The following is a 16,586-nucleotide window of genomic DNA, read 5'->3' on the forward strand; positions in this document are numbered from 1 at the left end:
AAGTGTGTCAACTTACAGTTGTTACAACTTACAGTTGTTGCTGTACTTTATGTCCACAACATTGCTGGATGAAGTGTGTCAACTTACAGTTGTTACAACTTACAGTTGTTGCTGTACTTTATGTCCACAACATTGCTGGATGAAGTGTGTCAACTTACAGTTGTTACAACTTACAGTTGTTGCTGTACTTTATGTCCACAACATTGCTGGATGAAGTGTGTCAACTTACAGTTGTTGCTGTACTTTATGTCCACAACATTGCTGGATGAAGTGTGCCAACTTACAGTTGTTACAACTTACAGTTGTTGCTGTACTTTATGTCCACAACATTGCTGGATGAAGTGTGTCAACTTACAGTTGTTGCTGTACTTTATGTCCACAACATTGCTGGATGAAGTGTGTCAACTTACAGTTGTTACAACTTACAGTTGTTGCTGTACTTTATGTCCACAACATTGCTGGATGAAGTGTCAACTTACAGTTGTTACAACTTACAGTTGTTGCTGTACTTTATGTCCACAACATTGCTGGATGAAGTGTGTCAACTTACAGTTGTTGCTGTACTTTATGTCCACAACATTGCTGGATGAAGTGTGTCAACTTACAGTTGTTACAACTTACAGTTGTTGCTGTACTTTATGTCCACAACATTGCTGGATGAAGTGTGTCAACTTACAGTTGTTACAACTTACAGTTGTTGCTGTACTTTATGTCCACAACATTGCTGGATGAAGTGTGTCAACTTACAGTTGTTACAACTTACAGTTGTTGCTGTACTTTATGTCCACAACATTGCTGGATGAAGTGTGTCAACTTACAGTTGTTACAACTTACAGTTGTTGCTGTACTTTATGTCCACAACATTGCTGGATGAAGTGTGTCAACTTACAGTTGTTGCTGTACTTTATGTCCACAACATTGCTGGATGAAGTGTCAACTTACAGTTGTTACAACTTACAGTTGTTGCTGTACTTTATGTCCACAACATTGCTGGATGAAGTGTGTCAACTTACAGTTGTTGCTGTACTTTATGTCCACAACATTGCTGGATGAAGTGTGTCAACTTACAGTTGTTGCTGTACTTTATGTCCACAACATTGCTGGATGAAGTGTGTCAACTTACAGTTGTTACAACTTACAGTTGTTGCTGTACTTTATGTCCACAACATTGCTGGATGAAGTGTCAACTTACAGTTGTTACAACTTACAGTTGTTGCTGTACTTTATGTCCACAACATTGCTGGATGAAGTGTCAACTTACAGTTGTTACAACTTACAGTTGTTGCTGTACTTTATGTCCACAACATTGCTGGATGAAGTGTGTCAACGTACAGTTGTTGCTGTACTTTATGTCCACAACATTGCTGGATGAAGTGTGTCAACTTACAGTTGTTACAACTTACAGTTGTTGCTGTACTTTATGTCCACAACATTGCTGGATGAAGTGTCAACTTACAGTTGTTACAACTTACAGTTGTTGCTGTACTTTATGTCCACAACATTGCTGGATGAAGTGTGTCAACTTACAGTTGTTGCTGTACTTTATGTCCACAACATTGCTGGATGAAGTGTGTCAACTTACAGTTGTTACAACTTACAGTTGTTGCTGTACTTTATGTCCACAACATTGCTGGATGAAGTGTGTCAACTTACAGTTGTTGCTGTACTTTATGTCCACAACATTGCTGGATGAAGTGTGTCAACTTACAGTTGTTGCTGTACTTTATGTCCACAACATTGCTGGATGAAGTGTGTCAACTTACAGTTGTTACAACTTACAGTTGTTGCTGTACTTTATGTCCACAACATTGCTGGATGAAGTGTGCCAACTTACAGTTGTTACAACTTACAGTTGTTGCTGTACTTTATGTCCACAACATTGCTGGATGAAGTGTGTCAACTTACAGTTGTTGCTGTACTTTATGTCCACAACATTGCTGGATGAAGTGTGTCAACTTACAGTTGTTACAACTTACAGTTGTTGCTGTACTTTATGTCCACAACATTGCTGGATGAAGTGTGTCAACTTACAGTTGTTACAACTTACAGTTGTTGCTGTACTTTATGTCCACAACATTGCTGGATGAAGTGTCAACTTACAGTTGTTACAACTTACAGTTGTTGCTGTACTTTATGTCCACAACATTGCTGGATGAAGTGTGTCAACTTACAGTTGTTGCTTTACTTTATGTCCACAACATTGCTGGATGAAGTGTGTCAACTTACAGTTGTTACAACTTACAGTTGTTGCTGTACTTTATGTCCACAACATTGCTGGATGAAGTGTGTCAACTTACAGTTGTTGCTGTACTTTATGTCCACAACATTGCTGGATGAAGTGTGTCAACTTACAGTTGTTACAACTTACAGTTGTTGCTGTACTTTATGTCCACAACATTGCTGGATGAAGTGTGTCAACTTACAGTTGTTACAACTTACAGTTGTTGCTGTACTTTATGTCCACAACATTGCTGGATGAAGTGTGTCAACTTACAGTTGTTGCTGTACTTTATGTCCACAACATTGCTGGATGAAGTGTCAACTTACAGTTGTTACAACTTACAGTTGTTGCTGTACTTTATGTCCACAACATTGCTGGATGAAGTGTGTCAACTTACAGTTGTTGCTGTACTTTATGTCCACAACATTGCTGGATGAAGTGTGCCAACTTACAGTTGTTACAACTTACAGTTGTTGCTGTACTTTATGTCCACAACATTGCTGGATGAAGTGTGTCAACTTACAGTTGTTGCTGTACTTTATGTCCACAACATTGCTGGATGAAGTGTGTCAACTTACAGTTGTTACAACTTACAGTTGTTGCTGTACTTTATGTCCACAACATTGCTGGATGAAGTGTCAACTTACAGTTGTTACAACTTACAGTTGTTGCTGTACTTTATGTCCACAACATTGCTGGATGAAGTGTCAACTTACAGTTGTTACAACTTACAGTTGTTGCTGTACTTTATGTCCACAACATTGCTGGATGAAGTGTGTCAACGTACAGTTGTTGCTGTACTTTATGTCCACAACATTGCTGGATGAAGTGTGTCAACTTACAGTTGTTACAACTTACAGTTGTTGCTGTACTTTATGTCCACAACATTGCTGGATGAAGTGTGTCAACTTACAGTTGTTGCTGTACTTTATGTCCACAACATTGCTGGATGAAGTGTGTCAACTTACAGTTGTTGCTGTACTTTATGTCCACAACATTGCTGGATGAAGTGTGTCAACTTACAGTTGTTACAACTTACAGTTGTTGCTGTACTTTATGTCCACAACATTGCTGGATGAAGTGTGTCAACTTACAGTTGTTACAACTTACAGTTGTTGCTGTACTTTATGTCCACAACATTGCTGGATGAAGTGTCAACTTACAGTTGTTACAACTTACAGTTGTTGCTGTACTTTATGTCCACAACATTGCTGGATGAAGTGTGTCAACTTACAGTTGTTGCTGTACTTTATGTCCACAACATTGCTGGATGAAGTGTGTCAACTTACAGTTGTTACAACTTACAGTTGTTGCTGTACTTTATGTCCACAACATTGCTGGATGAAGTGTGTCAACTTACAGTTGTTGCTGTACTTTATGTCCACAACATTGCTGGATGAAGTGTGTCAACTTACAGTTGTTGCTGTACTTTATGTCCACAACATTGCTGGATGAAGTGTGTCAACTTACAGTTGTTACAACTTACAGTTGTTGCTGTACTTTATGTCCACAACATTGCTGGATGAAGTGTGCCAACTTACAGTTGTTACAACTTACAGTTGTTGCTGTACTTTATGTCCACAACATTGCTGGATGAAGTGTGTCAACTTACAGTTGTTGCTGTACTTTATGTCCACAACATTGCTGGATGAAGTGTGTCAACTTACAGTTGTTACAACTTACAGTTGTTGCTGTACTTTATGTCCACAACATTGCTGGATGAAGTGTGTCAACTTACAGTTGTTACAACTTACAGTTGTTGCTGTACTTTATGTCCACAACATTGCTGGATGAAGTGTGTCAACTTACAGTTGTTACAACTTACAGTTGTTGCTGTACTTTATGTCCACAACATTGCTGGATGAAGTGTCAACTTACAGTTGTTACAACTTACAGTTGTTGCTGTACTTTATGTCCACAACATTGCTGGATGAAGTGTGTCAACTTACAGTTGTTGCTTTACTTTATGTCCACAACATTGCTGGATGAAGTGTGTCAACTTACAGTTGTTACAACTTACAGTTGTTGCTGTACTTTATGTCCACAACATTGCTGGATGAAGTGTGTCAACTTACAGTTGTTGCTGTACTTTATGTCCACAACATTGCTGGATGAAGTGTGTCAACTTACAGTTGTTGCTGTACTTTATGTCCACAACATTGCTGAATGAAGTGTGCCAACTTACAGTTGTTGCTGTACTTTATGTCCACAACATTGCTGGATGAAGTGTGTCAACTTACAGTTGTTACAACTTACAGTTGTTGCTGTACTTTATGTCCACAACATTGCTGGATGAAGTGTGCCAACTTACAGTTGTTACAACTTACAGTTGTTGCTGTACTTTATGTCCACAACATTGCTGGATGAAGTGTGTCAACTTACAGTTGTTGCTGTACTTTATGTCCACAACATTGCTGGATGAAGTGTGTCTACTTACAGTTGTTACAACTTACAGTTGTTGCTGTACTTTATGTCCACAACATTGCTGGATGAAGTGTCAACTTACAGTTGTTACAACTTACAGTTGTTGCTGTACTTTATGTCCACAACATTGCTGGATGAAGTGTGTCAACTTACAGTTGTTGCTGTACTTTATGTCCACAACATTGCTGGATGAAGTGTGTCAACTTACAGTTGTTACAACTTACAGTTGTTGCTGTACTTTATGTCCACAACATTGCTGGATGAAGTGTGCCAACTTACAGTTGTTACAACTTACAGTTGTTGCTGTACTTTATGTCCACAACATTGCTGGATGAAGTGTGTCAACTTACAGTTGTTGCTGTACTTTATGTCCACAACATTGCTGGATGAAGTGTGTCAACTTACAGTTGTTGCTGTACTTTATGTCCACAACATTGCTGGATGAAGTGTGTCAACTTACAGTTGTTGCTGTACTTTATGTCCACAACATTGCTGGATGAAGTGTGTCAACTTACAGTTGTTACAACTTACAGTTGTTTGTGTACTTTATGTCCACAACATTGCTGGATGAAGTGTGCCAACTTACAGTTGTTACAACTTACAGTTGTTGCTGTACTTTATGTCCACAACATTGCTGGATGAAGTGTCAACTTACAGTTGTTACAACTTACAGTTGTTGCTGTACTTTATGTCCACAACATTGCTGGATGAAGTGTGTCAACTTACAGTTGTTACAACTTACAGTTGTTGCTGTACTTTATGTCCACAACATTGCTGGATGAAGTGTGTCAACTTACAGTTGTTGCTGTACTTTATGTCCACAACATTGCTGGATGAAGTGTGTCAACTTACAGTTGTTACAACTTACAGTTGTTGCTGTACTTTATGTCCACAACATTGCTGGATGAAGTGTCAACTTACAGTTGTTACAACTTACAGTTGTTGCTGTACTTTATGTCCACAACATTGCTGGATGAAGTGTGTCAACTTACAGTTGTTGCTGTACTTTATGTCCACAACATTGCTGGATGAAGTGTGTCAACTTACAGTTGTTACAACTTACAGTTGTTGCTGTACTTTATGTCCACAACATTGCTGGATGAAGTGTGTCAACTTACAGTTGTTACAACTTACAGTTGTTGCTGTACTTTATGTCCACAACATTGCTGGATGAAGTGTGTCAACTTACAGTTGTTGCTGTACTTTATGTCCACAACATTGCTGGATGAAGTGTCAACTTACAGTTGTTACAATTTACAGTTGTTGCTGTACTTTATGTCCACAACATTGCTGGATGAAGTGTGTAAACTTACAGTTGTTGCTGTACTTTATGTCCACAACATTGCTGGATGAAGTGTGCCAACTTACAGTTGTTACAACTTACAGTTGTTGCTGTACTTTATGTCCACAACATTGCTGGATGAAGTGTGTCAACTTACAGTTGTTGCTGTACTTTATGTCCACAACATTGCTGGATGAAGTGTGTCAACTTACAGTTGTTACAACTTACAGTTGTTGCTGTACTTTATGTCCACAACATTGCTGGATGAAGTGTCAACTTACAGTTGTTACAACTTACAGTTGTTGCTGTACTTTATGTCCACAACATTGCTGGATGAAGTGTGTCAACGTACAGTTGTTGCTGTACTTTATGTCCACAACATTGCTGGATGAAGTGTGTCAACTTACAGTTGTTACAACTTACAGTTGTTGCTGTACTTTATGTCCACAACATTGCTGGATGAAGTGTGTCAACTTACAGTTGTTGCTGTACTTTATGTCCACAACATTGCTGGATGAAGTGTGTCAACTTACAGTTGTTGCTGTACTTTATGTCCACAACATTGCTGGATGAAGTGTGTCAACTTACAGTTGTTACAACTTACAGTTGTTGCTGTACTTTATGTCCACAACATTGCTGGATGAAGTGTGTCAACTTACAGTTGTTACAACTTACAGTTGTTGCTGTACTTTATGTCCACAACATTGCTGGATGAAGTGTCAACTTACAGTTGTTACAACTTACAGTTGTTGCTGTACTTTATGTCCACAACATTGCTGGATGAAGTGTGTCAACTTACAGTTGTTGCTGTACTTTATGTCCACAACATTGCTGGATGAAGTGTGTCAACTTACAGTTGTTACAACTTACAGTTGTTGCTGTACTTTATGTCCACAACATTGCTGGATGAAGTGTGTCAACTTACAGTTGTTGCTGTACTTTATGTCCACAACATTGCTGGATGAAGTGTGTCAACTTACAGTTGTTGCTGTACTTTATGTCCACAACATTGCTGGATGAAGTGTGCCAACTTACAGTTGTTACAACTTACAGTTGTTGCTGTACTTTATGTCCACAACATTGCTGGATGAAGTGTGTCAACTTACAGTTGTTGCTGTACTTTATGTCCACAACATTGCTGGATGAAGTGTGTCAACTTACAGTTGTTACAACTTACAGTTGTTGCTGTACTTTATGTCCACAACATTGCTGTATGAAGTGTGTCAACTTACAGTTGTTACAACTTACAGTTGTTGCTGTACTTTATGTCCACAACATTGCTGGATGAAGTGTGTCAACTTACAGTTGTTACAACTTACAGTTGTTGCTGTACTTTATGTCCACAACATTGCTGGATGAAGTGTGCCAACTTACAGTTGTTACAACTTACAGTTGTTGCTGTACTTTATGTCCACAACATTGCTGGATGAAGTGTGTCAACTTACAGTTGTTGCTGTACTTTATGTCCACAACATTGCTGGATGAAGTGTGTCAACTTACAGTTGTTACAACTTACAGTTGTTGCTGTACTTTATGTCCACAACATTGCTGGATGAAGTGTGTCAACTTACAGTTGTTGCTGTACTTTATGTCCACAACATTGCTGGATGAAGTGTGTCAACTTACAGTTGTTGCTGTACTTTATGTCCACAACATTGCTGAATGAAGTGTGCCAACTTACAGTTGTTGCTGTACTTTATGTCCACAACATTGCTGGATGAAGTGTGTCAACTTACAGTTGTTACAACTTACAGTTGTTGCTGTACTTTATGTCCACAACATTGCTGGATGAAGTGTGCCAACTTACAGTTGTTACAACTTACAGTTGTTGCTGTACTTTATGTCCACAACATTGCTGGATGAAGTGTGTCAACTTACAGTTGTTGCTGTACTTTATGTCCACAACATTGCTGGATGAAGTGTGTCTACTTACAGTTGTTACAACTTACAGTTGTTGCTGTACTTTATGTCCACAACATTGCTGGATGAAGTGTCAACTTACAGTTGTTACAACTTACAGTTGTTGCTGTACTTTATGTCCACAACATTGCTGGATGAAGTGTGTCAACTTACAGTTGTTGCTGTACTTTATGTCCACAACATTGCTGGATGAAGTGTGTCAACTTACAGTTGTTACAACTTACAGTTGTTGCTGTACTTTATGTCCACAACATTGCTGGATGAAGTGTGCCAACTTACAGTTGTTACAACTTACAGTTGTTGCTGTACTTTATGTCCACAACATTGCTGGATGAAGTGTGTCAACTTACAGTTGTTGCTGTACTTTATGTCCACAACATTGCTGGATGAAGTGTGTCAACTTACAGTTGTTGCTGTACTTTATGTCCACAACATTGCTGGATGAAGTGTGTCAACTTACAGTTGTTGCTGTACTTTATGTCCACAACATTGCTGGATGAAGTGTGTCAACTTACAGTTGTTACAACTTACAGTTGTTTGTGTACTTTATGTCCACAACATTGCTGGATGAAGTGTGCCAACTTACAGTTGTTACAACTTACAGTTGTTGCTGTACTTTATGTCCACAACATTGCTGGATGAAGTGTGCCAACTTACAGTTGTTACAACTTACAGTTGTTGCTGTACTTTATGTCCACAACATTGCTGGATGAAGTGTGTCAACTTACAGTTGTTGCTGTACTTTATGTCCACAACATTGCTGGATGAAGTGTGTCAACTTACAGTTGTTACAACTTACAGTTGTTGCTGTACTTTATGTCCACAACATTGCTGGATGAAGTGTCAACTTACAGTAGTTACAACTTACAGTTGTTGCTGTACTTTATGTCCACAACATTGCTGGATGAAGTGTGTCAACTTACAGTTGTTGCTGTACTTTATGTCCACAACATTGCTGGATGAAGTGTGTCAACTTACAGTTGTTGCTGTACTTTATGTCCACAACATTGCTGGATGAAGTGTCAACTTACAGTTGTTACAACTTACAGTTGTTGCTGTACTTTATGTCCACAACATTGCTGGATGAAGTGTCAACTTACAGTTGTTAAAACTTACAGTTGTTGCTGTACTTTATGTCCACAACATTGCTGGATGAAGTGTGTCAACTTACAGTTGTTACAACTTACAGTTGTTGCTGTACTTTATGTCCACAACATTGCTGGATGATGTGTGTCAACTTACAGTCAGACAGTTGTAGGTGAAGAAGCTGCTGACGCGCAGGCCTCCCTTCACGGGGTCGGGTTTGACCTCCTGGCCCGGAAACAGCGGCGTGACGCCAAGGGCCACCTCTGACTCCGCCTGGGGTCCCACGTACAGGTTCTGCGTCTGGAGGGCCGTCAGCCTCTGCAGGCTGTAGCTGGTCTGAAGACGGCAGACATCAGGACCGCACCAGGAAGCGTCCGGCGGACGTGGTCCTTACCTCGGTGTACAGCAGGAAGCGGACCAGGCGCTCGCTCAGCTTCTCCGTGGCCCGGCGGGACACGCCGGCCAGACCCCGCGCCAGCTGGGCCTGCAGGAGACGCTCCCACTCGGCCCGGAGGCTGAGGGCGTCCGACAGCACCTTGAGCGCCTCCTCCGGCCGCTTCAGCTGCAGCTCCAGCCAGCCGTCCAGCAGCAGACGCGAGCAGTCGGCGTTGCTGTCCACCGAGTTGGCCACCAGCAGCAGGGCCTGAGGACCCGGGAGGTCAGAACACGATCTCTCCGTCCTGGTCTGGGTCACGCCCCTCGCCGGACTCACCTGCAGCGCGGGAACACGCACGCAGTTGGACAAGTACGGCCTGTTGGTCTCCAGCAAGGTGACGAAGGCCAGCAGCTGATGTTTGCTGCTGTCTCGCCGCTCTGCTGCTGCGGGACAACAACGTAGGAGGTTCTTCTGCAGCTCTTTTTACATTTGAATACATAAAACACCTTTTCTTCACATATCAATTACTGTCAGGAAGAAGAAAACATTATAAATAGCATACATTTTTCTATTAAATTATTAGAAGTACACTTCTGCATACATTGTTAATATAAAAAAGAAAGAAAAATACATAAATTTACAACAAATAATAACATTGTTTTTAGTTTGTAACAGAAATAAAAAATTAATTTTTAAACATTTTTTTGACTGACTTGAACCATTAGATGATGAAAAATAGAATTAAAAAAGTTCAAAAAATAATACTGAATTCAAATTGATGCACAAGTCTGTCGACCAATCAGCAGACAAGAACGCGTTTAGCTCCGCCCTTCACGAGCGTACCACAGTAAGGGCGCTTTAAAAATAAAATAATAATAATACATAATTTTCTTCAATTAAAAAAAACGATTTGCAAGTAAAAAAAAAACGTTTTTCCAATAAAAAAAAACTGATTCGCAAACATTATTTTTTTCAATTAAAAAAATTATTCGCAAGCAAAAAACTATTTTCTTCAATTAACCGAACGATTCGCGAGTATAAAAACAATTTTCTTCATTTAAAAAACGATTTGTAAGTAAAAAAAAAAAAAAGATTCGCAAATTTCAAAAAATGACTAATTTTATCAACTTACAAAGAATAACATTGTTTTTAGTCTGTAACAGAAAAGATTTAAAGTGCATCAATTTGCCTGAAATTAAAAAAAAAAAATCTTTATTTAAAAACTATAAAAATTTTTTGACTGACTTGAACCATTAGATGATGAAAAATAGAATTAAATAAGGTCAAAAAATGATAATGAATTCAAATTGATGCGCAAGTCTGTCGACTTCCCTTCACGAGCGTACCACAGTAAGAGCGCTTTAAAAATAATAATAAAATACATTATTTTCTTCAATAAAAAAAAACGATTTGCAAGTAAAAAAAATTAATTTTTTCCAATAAAAAAAATTATTCGCAAACATAATTTTTTTCTACTAAAAAAATGATTCGCAAGCTAAAAACAAATTTCTTCAATTAAATGAACGATTTGCGAGTATAAAAACAAATTTCTTCATTTAAAAAACGATTTGTAAGTTGAAAAAAAGAAAGATTCGCAAATTTTAAAAAATTACTAATTTTATCAACTTACAACAAAGAATAACATTGTTTTTAGTCTGTAACAGAAAAGATTTAAAGTGCATCAATTTGCCTGAAATTTAAAAAAAAAAAATCTTTATTTAAAAACTATTAAAAAAATTTGACTGACTTGAACCATTAGATGATTAAAAATAGAATTAAATAAGGTCAAAAAATGATAATGAATTCAAATTGATGCACAAGTCTGTCGACTTTCCTTCACGAGCGTACCACAGTAAGAGCGCTTTAAAAATAATAATAAAATACATAATTTTTTTCAATAAAAAAAAAACGATTTGCAAGTAAAAAAAAAAAAAGTTTTCCAATAAAAAAAACTGATTCGCAAACAATTTTTTTCTATTAAAAAAATGATTCGCAAGCAAAAAACACATTTCTTCAATTAAATGAACGATTCGCGAGTATAAAAACAAATTTCTTCATTTAAAAAACGATTTGTAAGTTAAAAAAAAGAGAGATTCGCAAATTTTAAAAAATTACTAATTTTATCAACTTACAACAAAGAATAACATTGTTTTTAGTCTGTAACAGAAAAGATTTGCCTGAAATAAAAGATAAAAACTATAAACAGTTTTTGACTGACTTGAACCATTAGATGATGAAAAATAGAATTAAATAAGTTCAAAAAATAATAATGAATTCAAATTGATGCACAAGTCTATCGACCAATCAGCAAACAAGAACGTGTTTAGCTCCGCCCTTCACGAGCGTACCACAGTAAGAGCGCTTTAAGAATAATAATAAAATAGTACATCATTTTCTTCAATTAAAAAAAACGATTTGCAAGTAAAAAAAAAAGTTTTTCCAATAAAAAAAACTGATTCGCAAACAATTTTTTTTAATTAAAAAAATTATTCACAAGCAAAAAACTAATTTCTTCAATTAAATGAACGATTCGCGAGTATAAAAACAATTTTCTTCATTTAAAAAACGATTTGTAAGTATAAAAAAAATTATTCGCAAATTTTAAAAAATTACTAATTTTATCAAGTTACAACAAAGAATAACATTGTTTTTAGTCTGTAACAGAAAAGATTTAAAGTGCATCAATTTCCTGAAATTAAAAAAAAATGTAATTCTTATTTTAACTATAAACATTTTTTGACCGACTTGAACCATTAGATGATGAAAAATAGAATTATAGGTCAATAAATAATAATGAATTGAAATTGATGCACAAGTCTGTTGACCAATCAGCAGACAAGACTGCGTTTAGCTCCGCCCTTCACGAGCGTACCGCAGTAAGAGCGTCTCAAAAATAATAATAAATAATTTTCTTCATTTAAAAAAAACGATTCGCAAGTCTCAAAATATTTTTTTTCCCATTAAAAAAACTAATTCGCAAACGTAATTTTTTTCAATTAAAAAAACTATTTGCAAGCAAAAAACACATTTATTCAATTAAATGAACGATTCACAAGTATAAAAACTATTTTCTTCATTTAAAAAACGATTTGTAAGTAAGAGAAAATAAAATGATGTGCAAATTAAAAAAAAAATTGTTTTATCAACTGACAACAAAGAATAGTTGACATTGTTTTTAGTCTGTAACAGAAAAGATTTAAAGTGCATCAATTTGCCTGAAATAAAAAAAAAAAATCCTTATTTAAACTATAAACATTTTTTGAGCGACTTGAACCATGAGATAATGAAAAATAGAATTAAATGAGGTCAATAAATAATAATGAATTTAAATTTATGCACAAGTCTGTTGACCAATCAGCAGACCAGACTGCATTTAGCTCCGCCCTTCACGAGCGTACCGCAGTAAGAGCGCCTCAAAAAAAAAAAAAATTGCTTCATTTAAAAAAAAATATTCTGAAGTATCAAAATATTTTTTTTCCATTAAAAAAACTAATTCGCAAACATAATTTTTTTCAATTAAAAAAACAATTCGCAAGTAAAAAACAAATTTTTCAATTAAATGAACGATTCGCAAGTATAAAAACAATTAACATTGCTGTATGTATACTTTTGACCCTCACATTTTCAGTAGACCCATAATAAATTCATAAAAGAAGCAAACTTCATGAATGTTTTTGTGACCAACAAGTATGTGCTCCAATCACTACATCACAACAAAATAAGAGTTGTAGAAATGATTGGAAAGTCAAGACAGCCATGACATGATGTTCTTTACAAGTGTATGTACACTTTTGACCACCACTGTAGGTGCCAGAGTGGCTTGTACGGATAAATCAAGAAATGAATTTGATCAGGTGGGAGGAAAAAATAATGGAGAAACGCTGCCTTAGATGAAGGTGTGCATTATTCATATTATTATGTCAGGTAAAGGTAAGGAAGCTTACCTCGGTCCTGGACGCCATCCTGAAGCGGGTGCAACACCTCAGGGTCGCTGGCAAACACGCTAGTGGGATGGATGACGATGCCCTGCTTGTTCTTGGTGTGGAACACCTGCAGGGAAACGTGAGACGTGGCCTTGGAGCAGGGGTCACCAACGCGGTGCCCGCAGGCACCAGGTAGCCCGTAAGGACCAGGGGCCGTACTTATCAAGCTTCTTAGAGTGCCATTTTACACTTAAGTCCTGAGAATTTGCGAAATTTAGTCCTACTCTCAAACTTAAGAATAAAAGCTCTTTATCAACGTTCTTAAGTCTAAGAATCACTCCTACTCTCCACGATATTTAAGAGACCTTCAGAGGTGTCTTAAGTGGTTAGGAGTTGCCAGCAGGGGATGGCACTGAGGCGAGAGAGACGTGCGCGAACGTTCAGGGAACGGAACAATGTTTGTTTTTTTTTGATGACGAGCAGCTGATCAAACGGTATCGTTTAGACAGAGCGGATATTATTTTTGTCACAGATTTAATACTTTTCGATTCCTTGTTGATTTCTGCATGTGTCTGCAGTGGGCTATTATATATAGAGCCACCCACACCAGTTTCAAATTAGTTGCGTAATTAATCAATTGGAAAGAAAATGTTATGACAGTAGCGTATGTGTGTGGCCGTGAGGTGAGTGACGTCAGTGAGTGTGTGGGCGATAGAAGAGGGAGCGGTAGCGTGAGTGCCGGCGGGGACTAGTTTGTTTTGTATTATTTTGTAGTTTATTGTCAAAATATACACTCCCATTGTCCACTTAAATATTTCCAAGATATTTCTTTATTCTTAGACAACGGATTCCCTTCCGTGATTGGTCATTTCTATGGACACAGAAATTACGTCACGTAAAATTCCGTTTACGGCACATAGTAATGTCGTAATTCAGCTCTGAGTGTGACACTTAAGATTCAGTCCTACACTTCGCTGAAAGTGTGAGTAAGACGCTTGATAACTAACTTTTAAGTGCAGCTTTCAGCGAAGAATTTATTTACTCTTAAGTTAACTCTTAGAAGACTTCTTAGGAGTAATTCTAAGAAGCTTGATAAGTACGGCCCCAGATGAGTAGCCCGCTGGCCTGTTCTAAAAATAGCTCAAATAGCAGCACTTACCAGTGAGCTGCCTCTATTTTTAAAATTTTATTTATTTACTAGCAAGCTGGTCTCGCTTTGCTCTACATTTTTAATTCTAAGAGAGACAAAACTCAAATAGAATTTGAAAATCCAAGAAAATATTTTAAAGACTTGGTCTTCACTTGTTTAAATAAATTCTTTTTTTTTTTTTACTTTGCTTCTTATAACTTTCAGAAAGACAATTTTAGAGAAAAAAATACAACCTTAAAAATGATTTTAGGATTTTTAAACACATATACCATTTTACCTTTTAAATTCCTTCCTCTTCTTTCCTGACAATTTAAATCAATGTTCAAGTAAATTTATTTTTTTTATTGTAAAGAATAATAAATTTTTTTAAATTTAATTCTTCATTTTAGCTTCTGTTTTTTCGACGAAGAATATTTGTGAAATATTTCTTCAAACTTATTATGATTAAAATTCAAAGAAATTATTCTGGCAAATCTAGAAAATCTGTAGAATCCAATTTAAATCTTATTTCAAAGTCTTTTGAATTTCTTTTAAAAATTTTGTTCTGGAAAATCTAGAAAAAATAATGATTTGTCTTTGTTAGAAATATAGCTTGGTCCAATTTGTTATATATTCTAACAAAGTGTAGATTGGATTTTAAGCTATTTAAAACATGTCATCAAAATTCTAAAATGTATCTTAATCAGGAAAAATTACTAATGATGTTCCATAAAAAGATTCGAATTAGCTAGTTTTTCTCCTTTTTTTCGGTTGAATTTTGAATTTTTAAGAGTCGAAATTGAAAATAAACTGTTTCAAAATGTAATTGTCATTTTTTTTCGTGTTTTCTCCTCTTCTAAACCGTTCGATTAAGTGTAAATATCATTAATTATTAATAATAACATAGAGTTAAAGGTGAATTGAGCAAATTGGCTATTTCTGGCAATTTATTTAAGTGTGTATCAAACTGGTAGCCCTTCGCATTAATCACTACCCAAGAAGTAGCTCTTGCTTTCAAAAAGGTTGGTGACCCCTGCCTTAGAGACACCTTTTCGGGGGGGAGGGTAGAGAACGGCGGCCGGGCCTCGGACCTGCTCGGTGTCCTTGCGGGCGGCGTTGTGGTCGTCGGGCAGAGCCAGCTGAGGGTAGAGGCCGCGGCACAGCAGCAGCTTGAGGAGCGCCTGGCGGCGGGACGTCAGGTCCTGGCTGGCGTTGACGGCGCCCTGGAGCTCCGATACGTTGTGACGCAGCTTGAACTTCACTTCCTGTGGCGAAAGGGACAGTTCAGCTTGGATCTTTTCATGGAGAGTCACGCCACATGGTGCAGTTCTGGATTAAGGTGTTCATTCAATAGATGGCGCTATGGTGAATTAGGACTGGAGTGCAACTGCTGATTTCCCAAGCAGGTTTTAGTGCCACGAAGACATGTCCCACCTGGATGTCCACCGATCCCTCCTTGTCCTTCTTCCTGTTCCGCCTCCTTCCCGCCTGCTCCGTGTCCGACCCGGAGGAGAACTCTCCCTCCTGGCCCTCTTCCAGCCTGAGGACTTTCCGCTTGGTGCCTTCCTGCTGCTCGTGTTCCCTCTTCATCTGATGAAGCTTCCGCCTCTCCATCCGACGCTCGCGGCGCTGCTGGCGGTCCTCGCCACCGCCGTCGTCGTCGCCGTCGGCGGTCTCCAGCAGGCCGTGGCTCCTCAGCAGCTCCTGGTCACCACCGGGCGGCCGATCAGATCGCTTTTGAGGTCATCAGATTTTGATGGCGACCTTCACCTTGAATTGCCGGCGCAGGTTGACCATCTCGTAAAGACGCTGCTCCTCCAGGCCTCGCCGCCGACACCACTTCCTGGACTCGCCGCCTCTCTCGCCCTTCACCTAAAGCAGGGGTCGGCAACCCAAAATGTTGAAAGAGCCATATTGGACCAAAAACACAATTCAAAAAATCTGTCTGGAGCCGCAAAAAATGAAAAGTCTTATATAAGTGTTATAATGAAGGCAACACATGATGTGTCTATATTAGCCCACTATCAAAATGACTTTAAAAGTCTTATATAAGTGTTATAATGAAGGCAACACATGATGTGTCTATATTAGCCTACTATCAATGTTATAATGAAGGCAACACATGATGTGTCTATATTAGCCTACTATCAAAATGACTTTAAAAGTCTTATATAAGTGTTATAATGAAGGCAACACATGATGTGTCTATATTAGCCTACTATCAA

The 16,586-nt window shown here is 37.8% G+C and overlaps 1 protein-coding gene across 2 annotated transcripts in view; it reads right to left on the reverse strand.

Moving 5' to 3' along the window:
* The window catches only part of dhx34 (DEAH (Asp-Glu-Ala-His) box polypeptide 34), a 56,133-nt gene that overhangs the window by 15,780 nt on the left and 23,767 nt on the right, over nt 1-16,586 (reverse strand). The window contains exons 9-15 of one of the 2 annotated variants that reach the window (XM_062060931.1): nt 16,132-16,233; nt 15,796-16,065; nt 15,453-15,626; nt 13,254-13,359; nt 9,646-9,749; nt 9,328-9,576; nt 9,090-9,269 (exon numbers count right to left, since the gene is read on the reverse strand). In XM_062060931.1, the coding sequence (XP_061916915.1) occupies nt 9,090-9,269; nt 9,328-9,576; nt 9,646-9,749; nt 13,254-13,359; nt 15,453-15,626; nt 15,796-16,065; nt 16,132-16,233 (1,185 nt within the window). Of the gene's footprint in view, nt 1-9,089; nt 9,270-9,327; nt 9,577-9,645; nt 9,753-13,253; nt 13,360-15,452; nt 15,627-15,795; nt 16,066-16,131; nt 16,234-16,586 lie in introns of both variants that reach the window. The other variant, XM_062060930.1, reaches the window with a different exon arrangement.

This window comes from Entelurus aequoreus, linkage group LG10 (genome assembly GCF_033978785.1).
Source record: "Entelurus aequoreus isolate RoL-2023_Sb linkage group LG10, RoL_Eaeq_v1.1, whole genome shotgun sequence".
In the NCBI taxonomy this organism is placed as follows: domain Eukaryota; kingdom Metazoa; phylum Chordata; class Actinopteri; order Syngnathiformes; family Syngnathidae; genus Entelurus; species Entelurus aequoreus.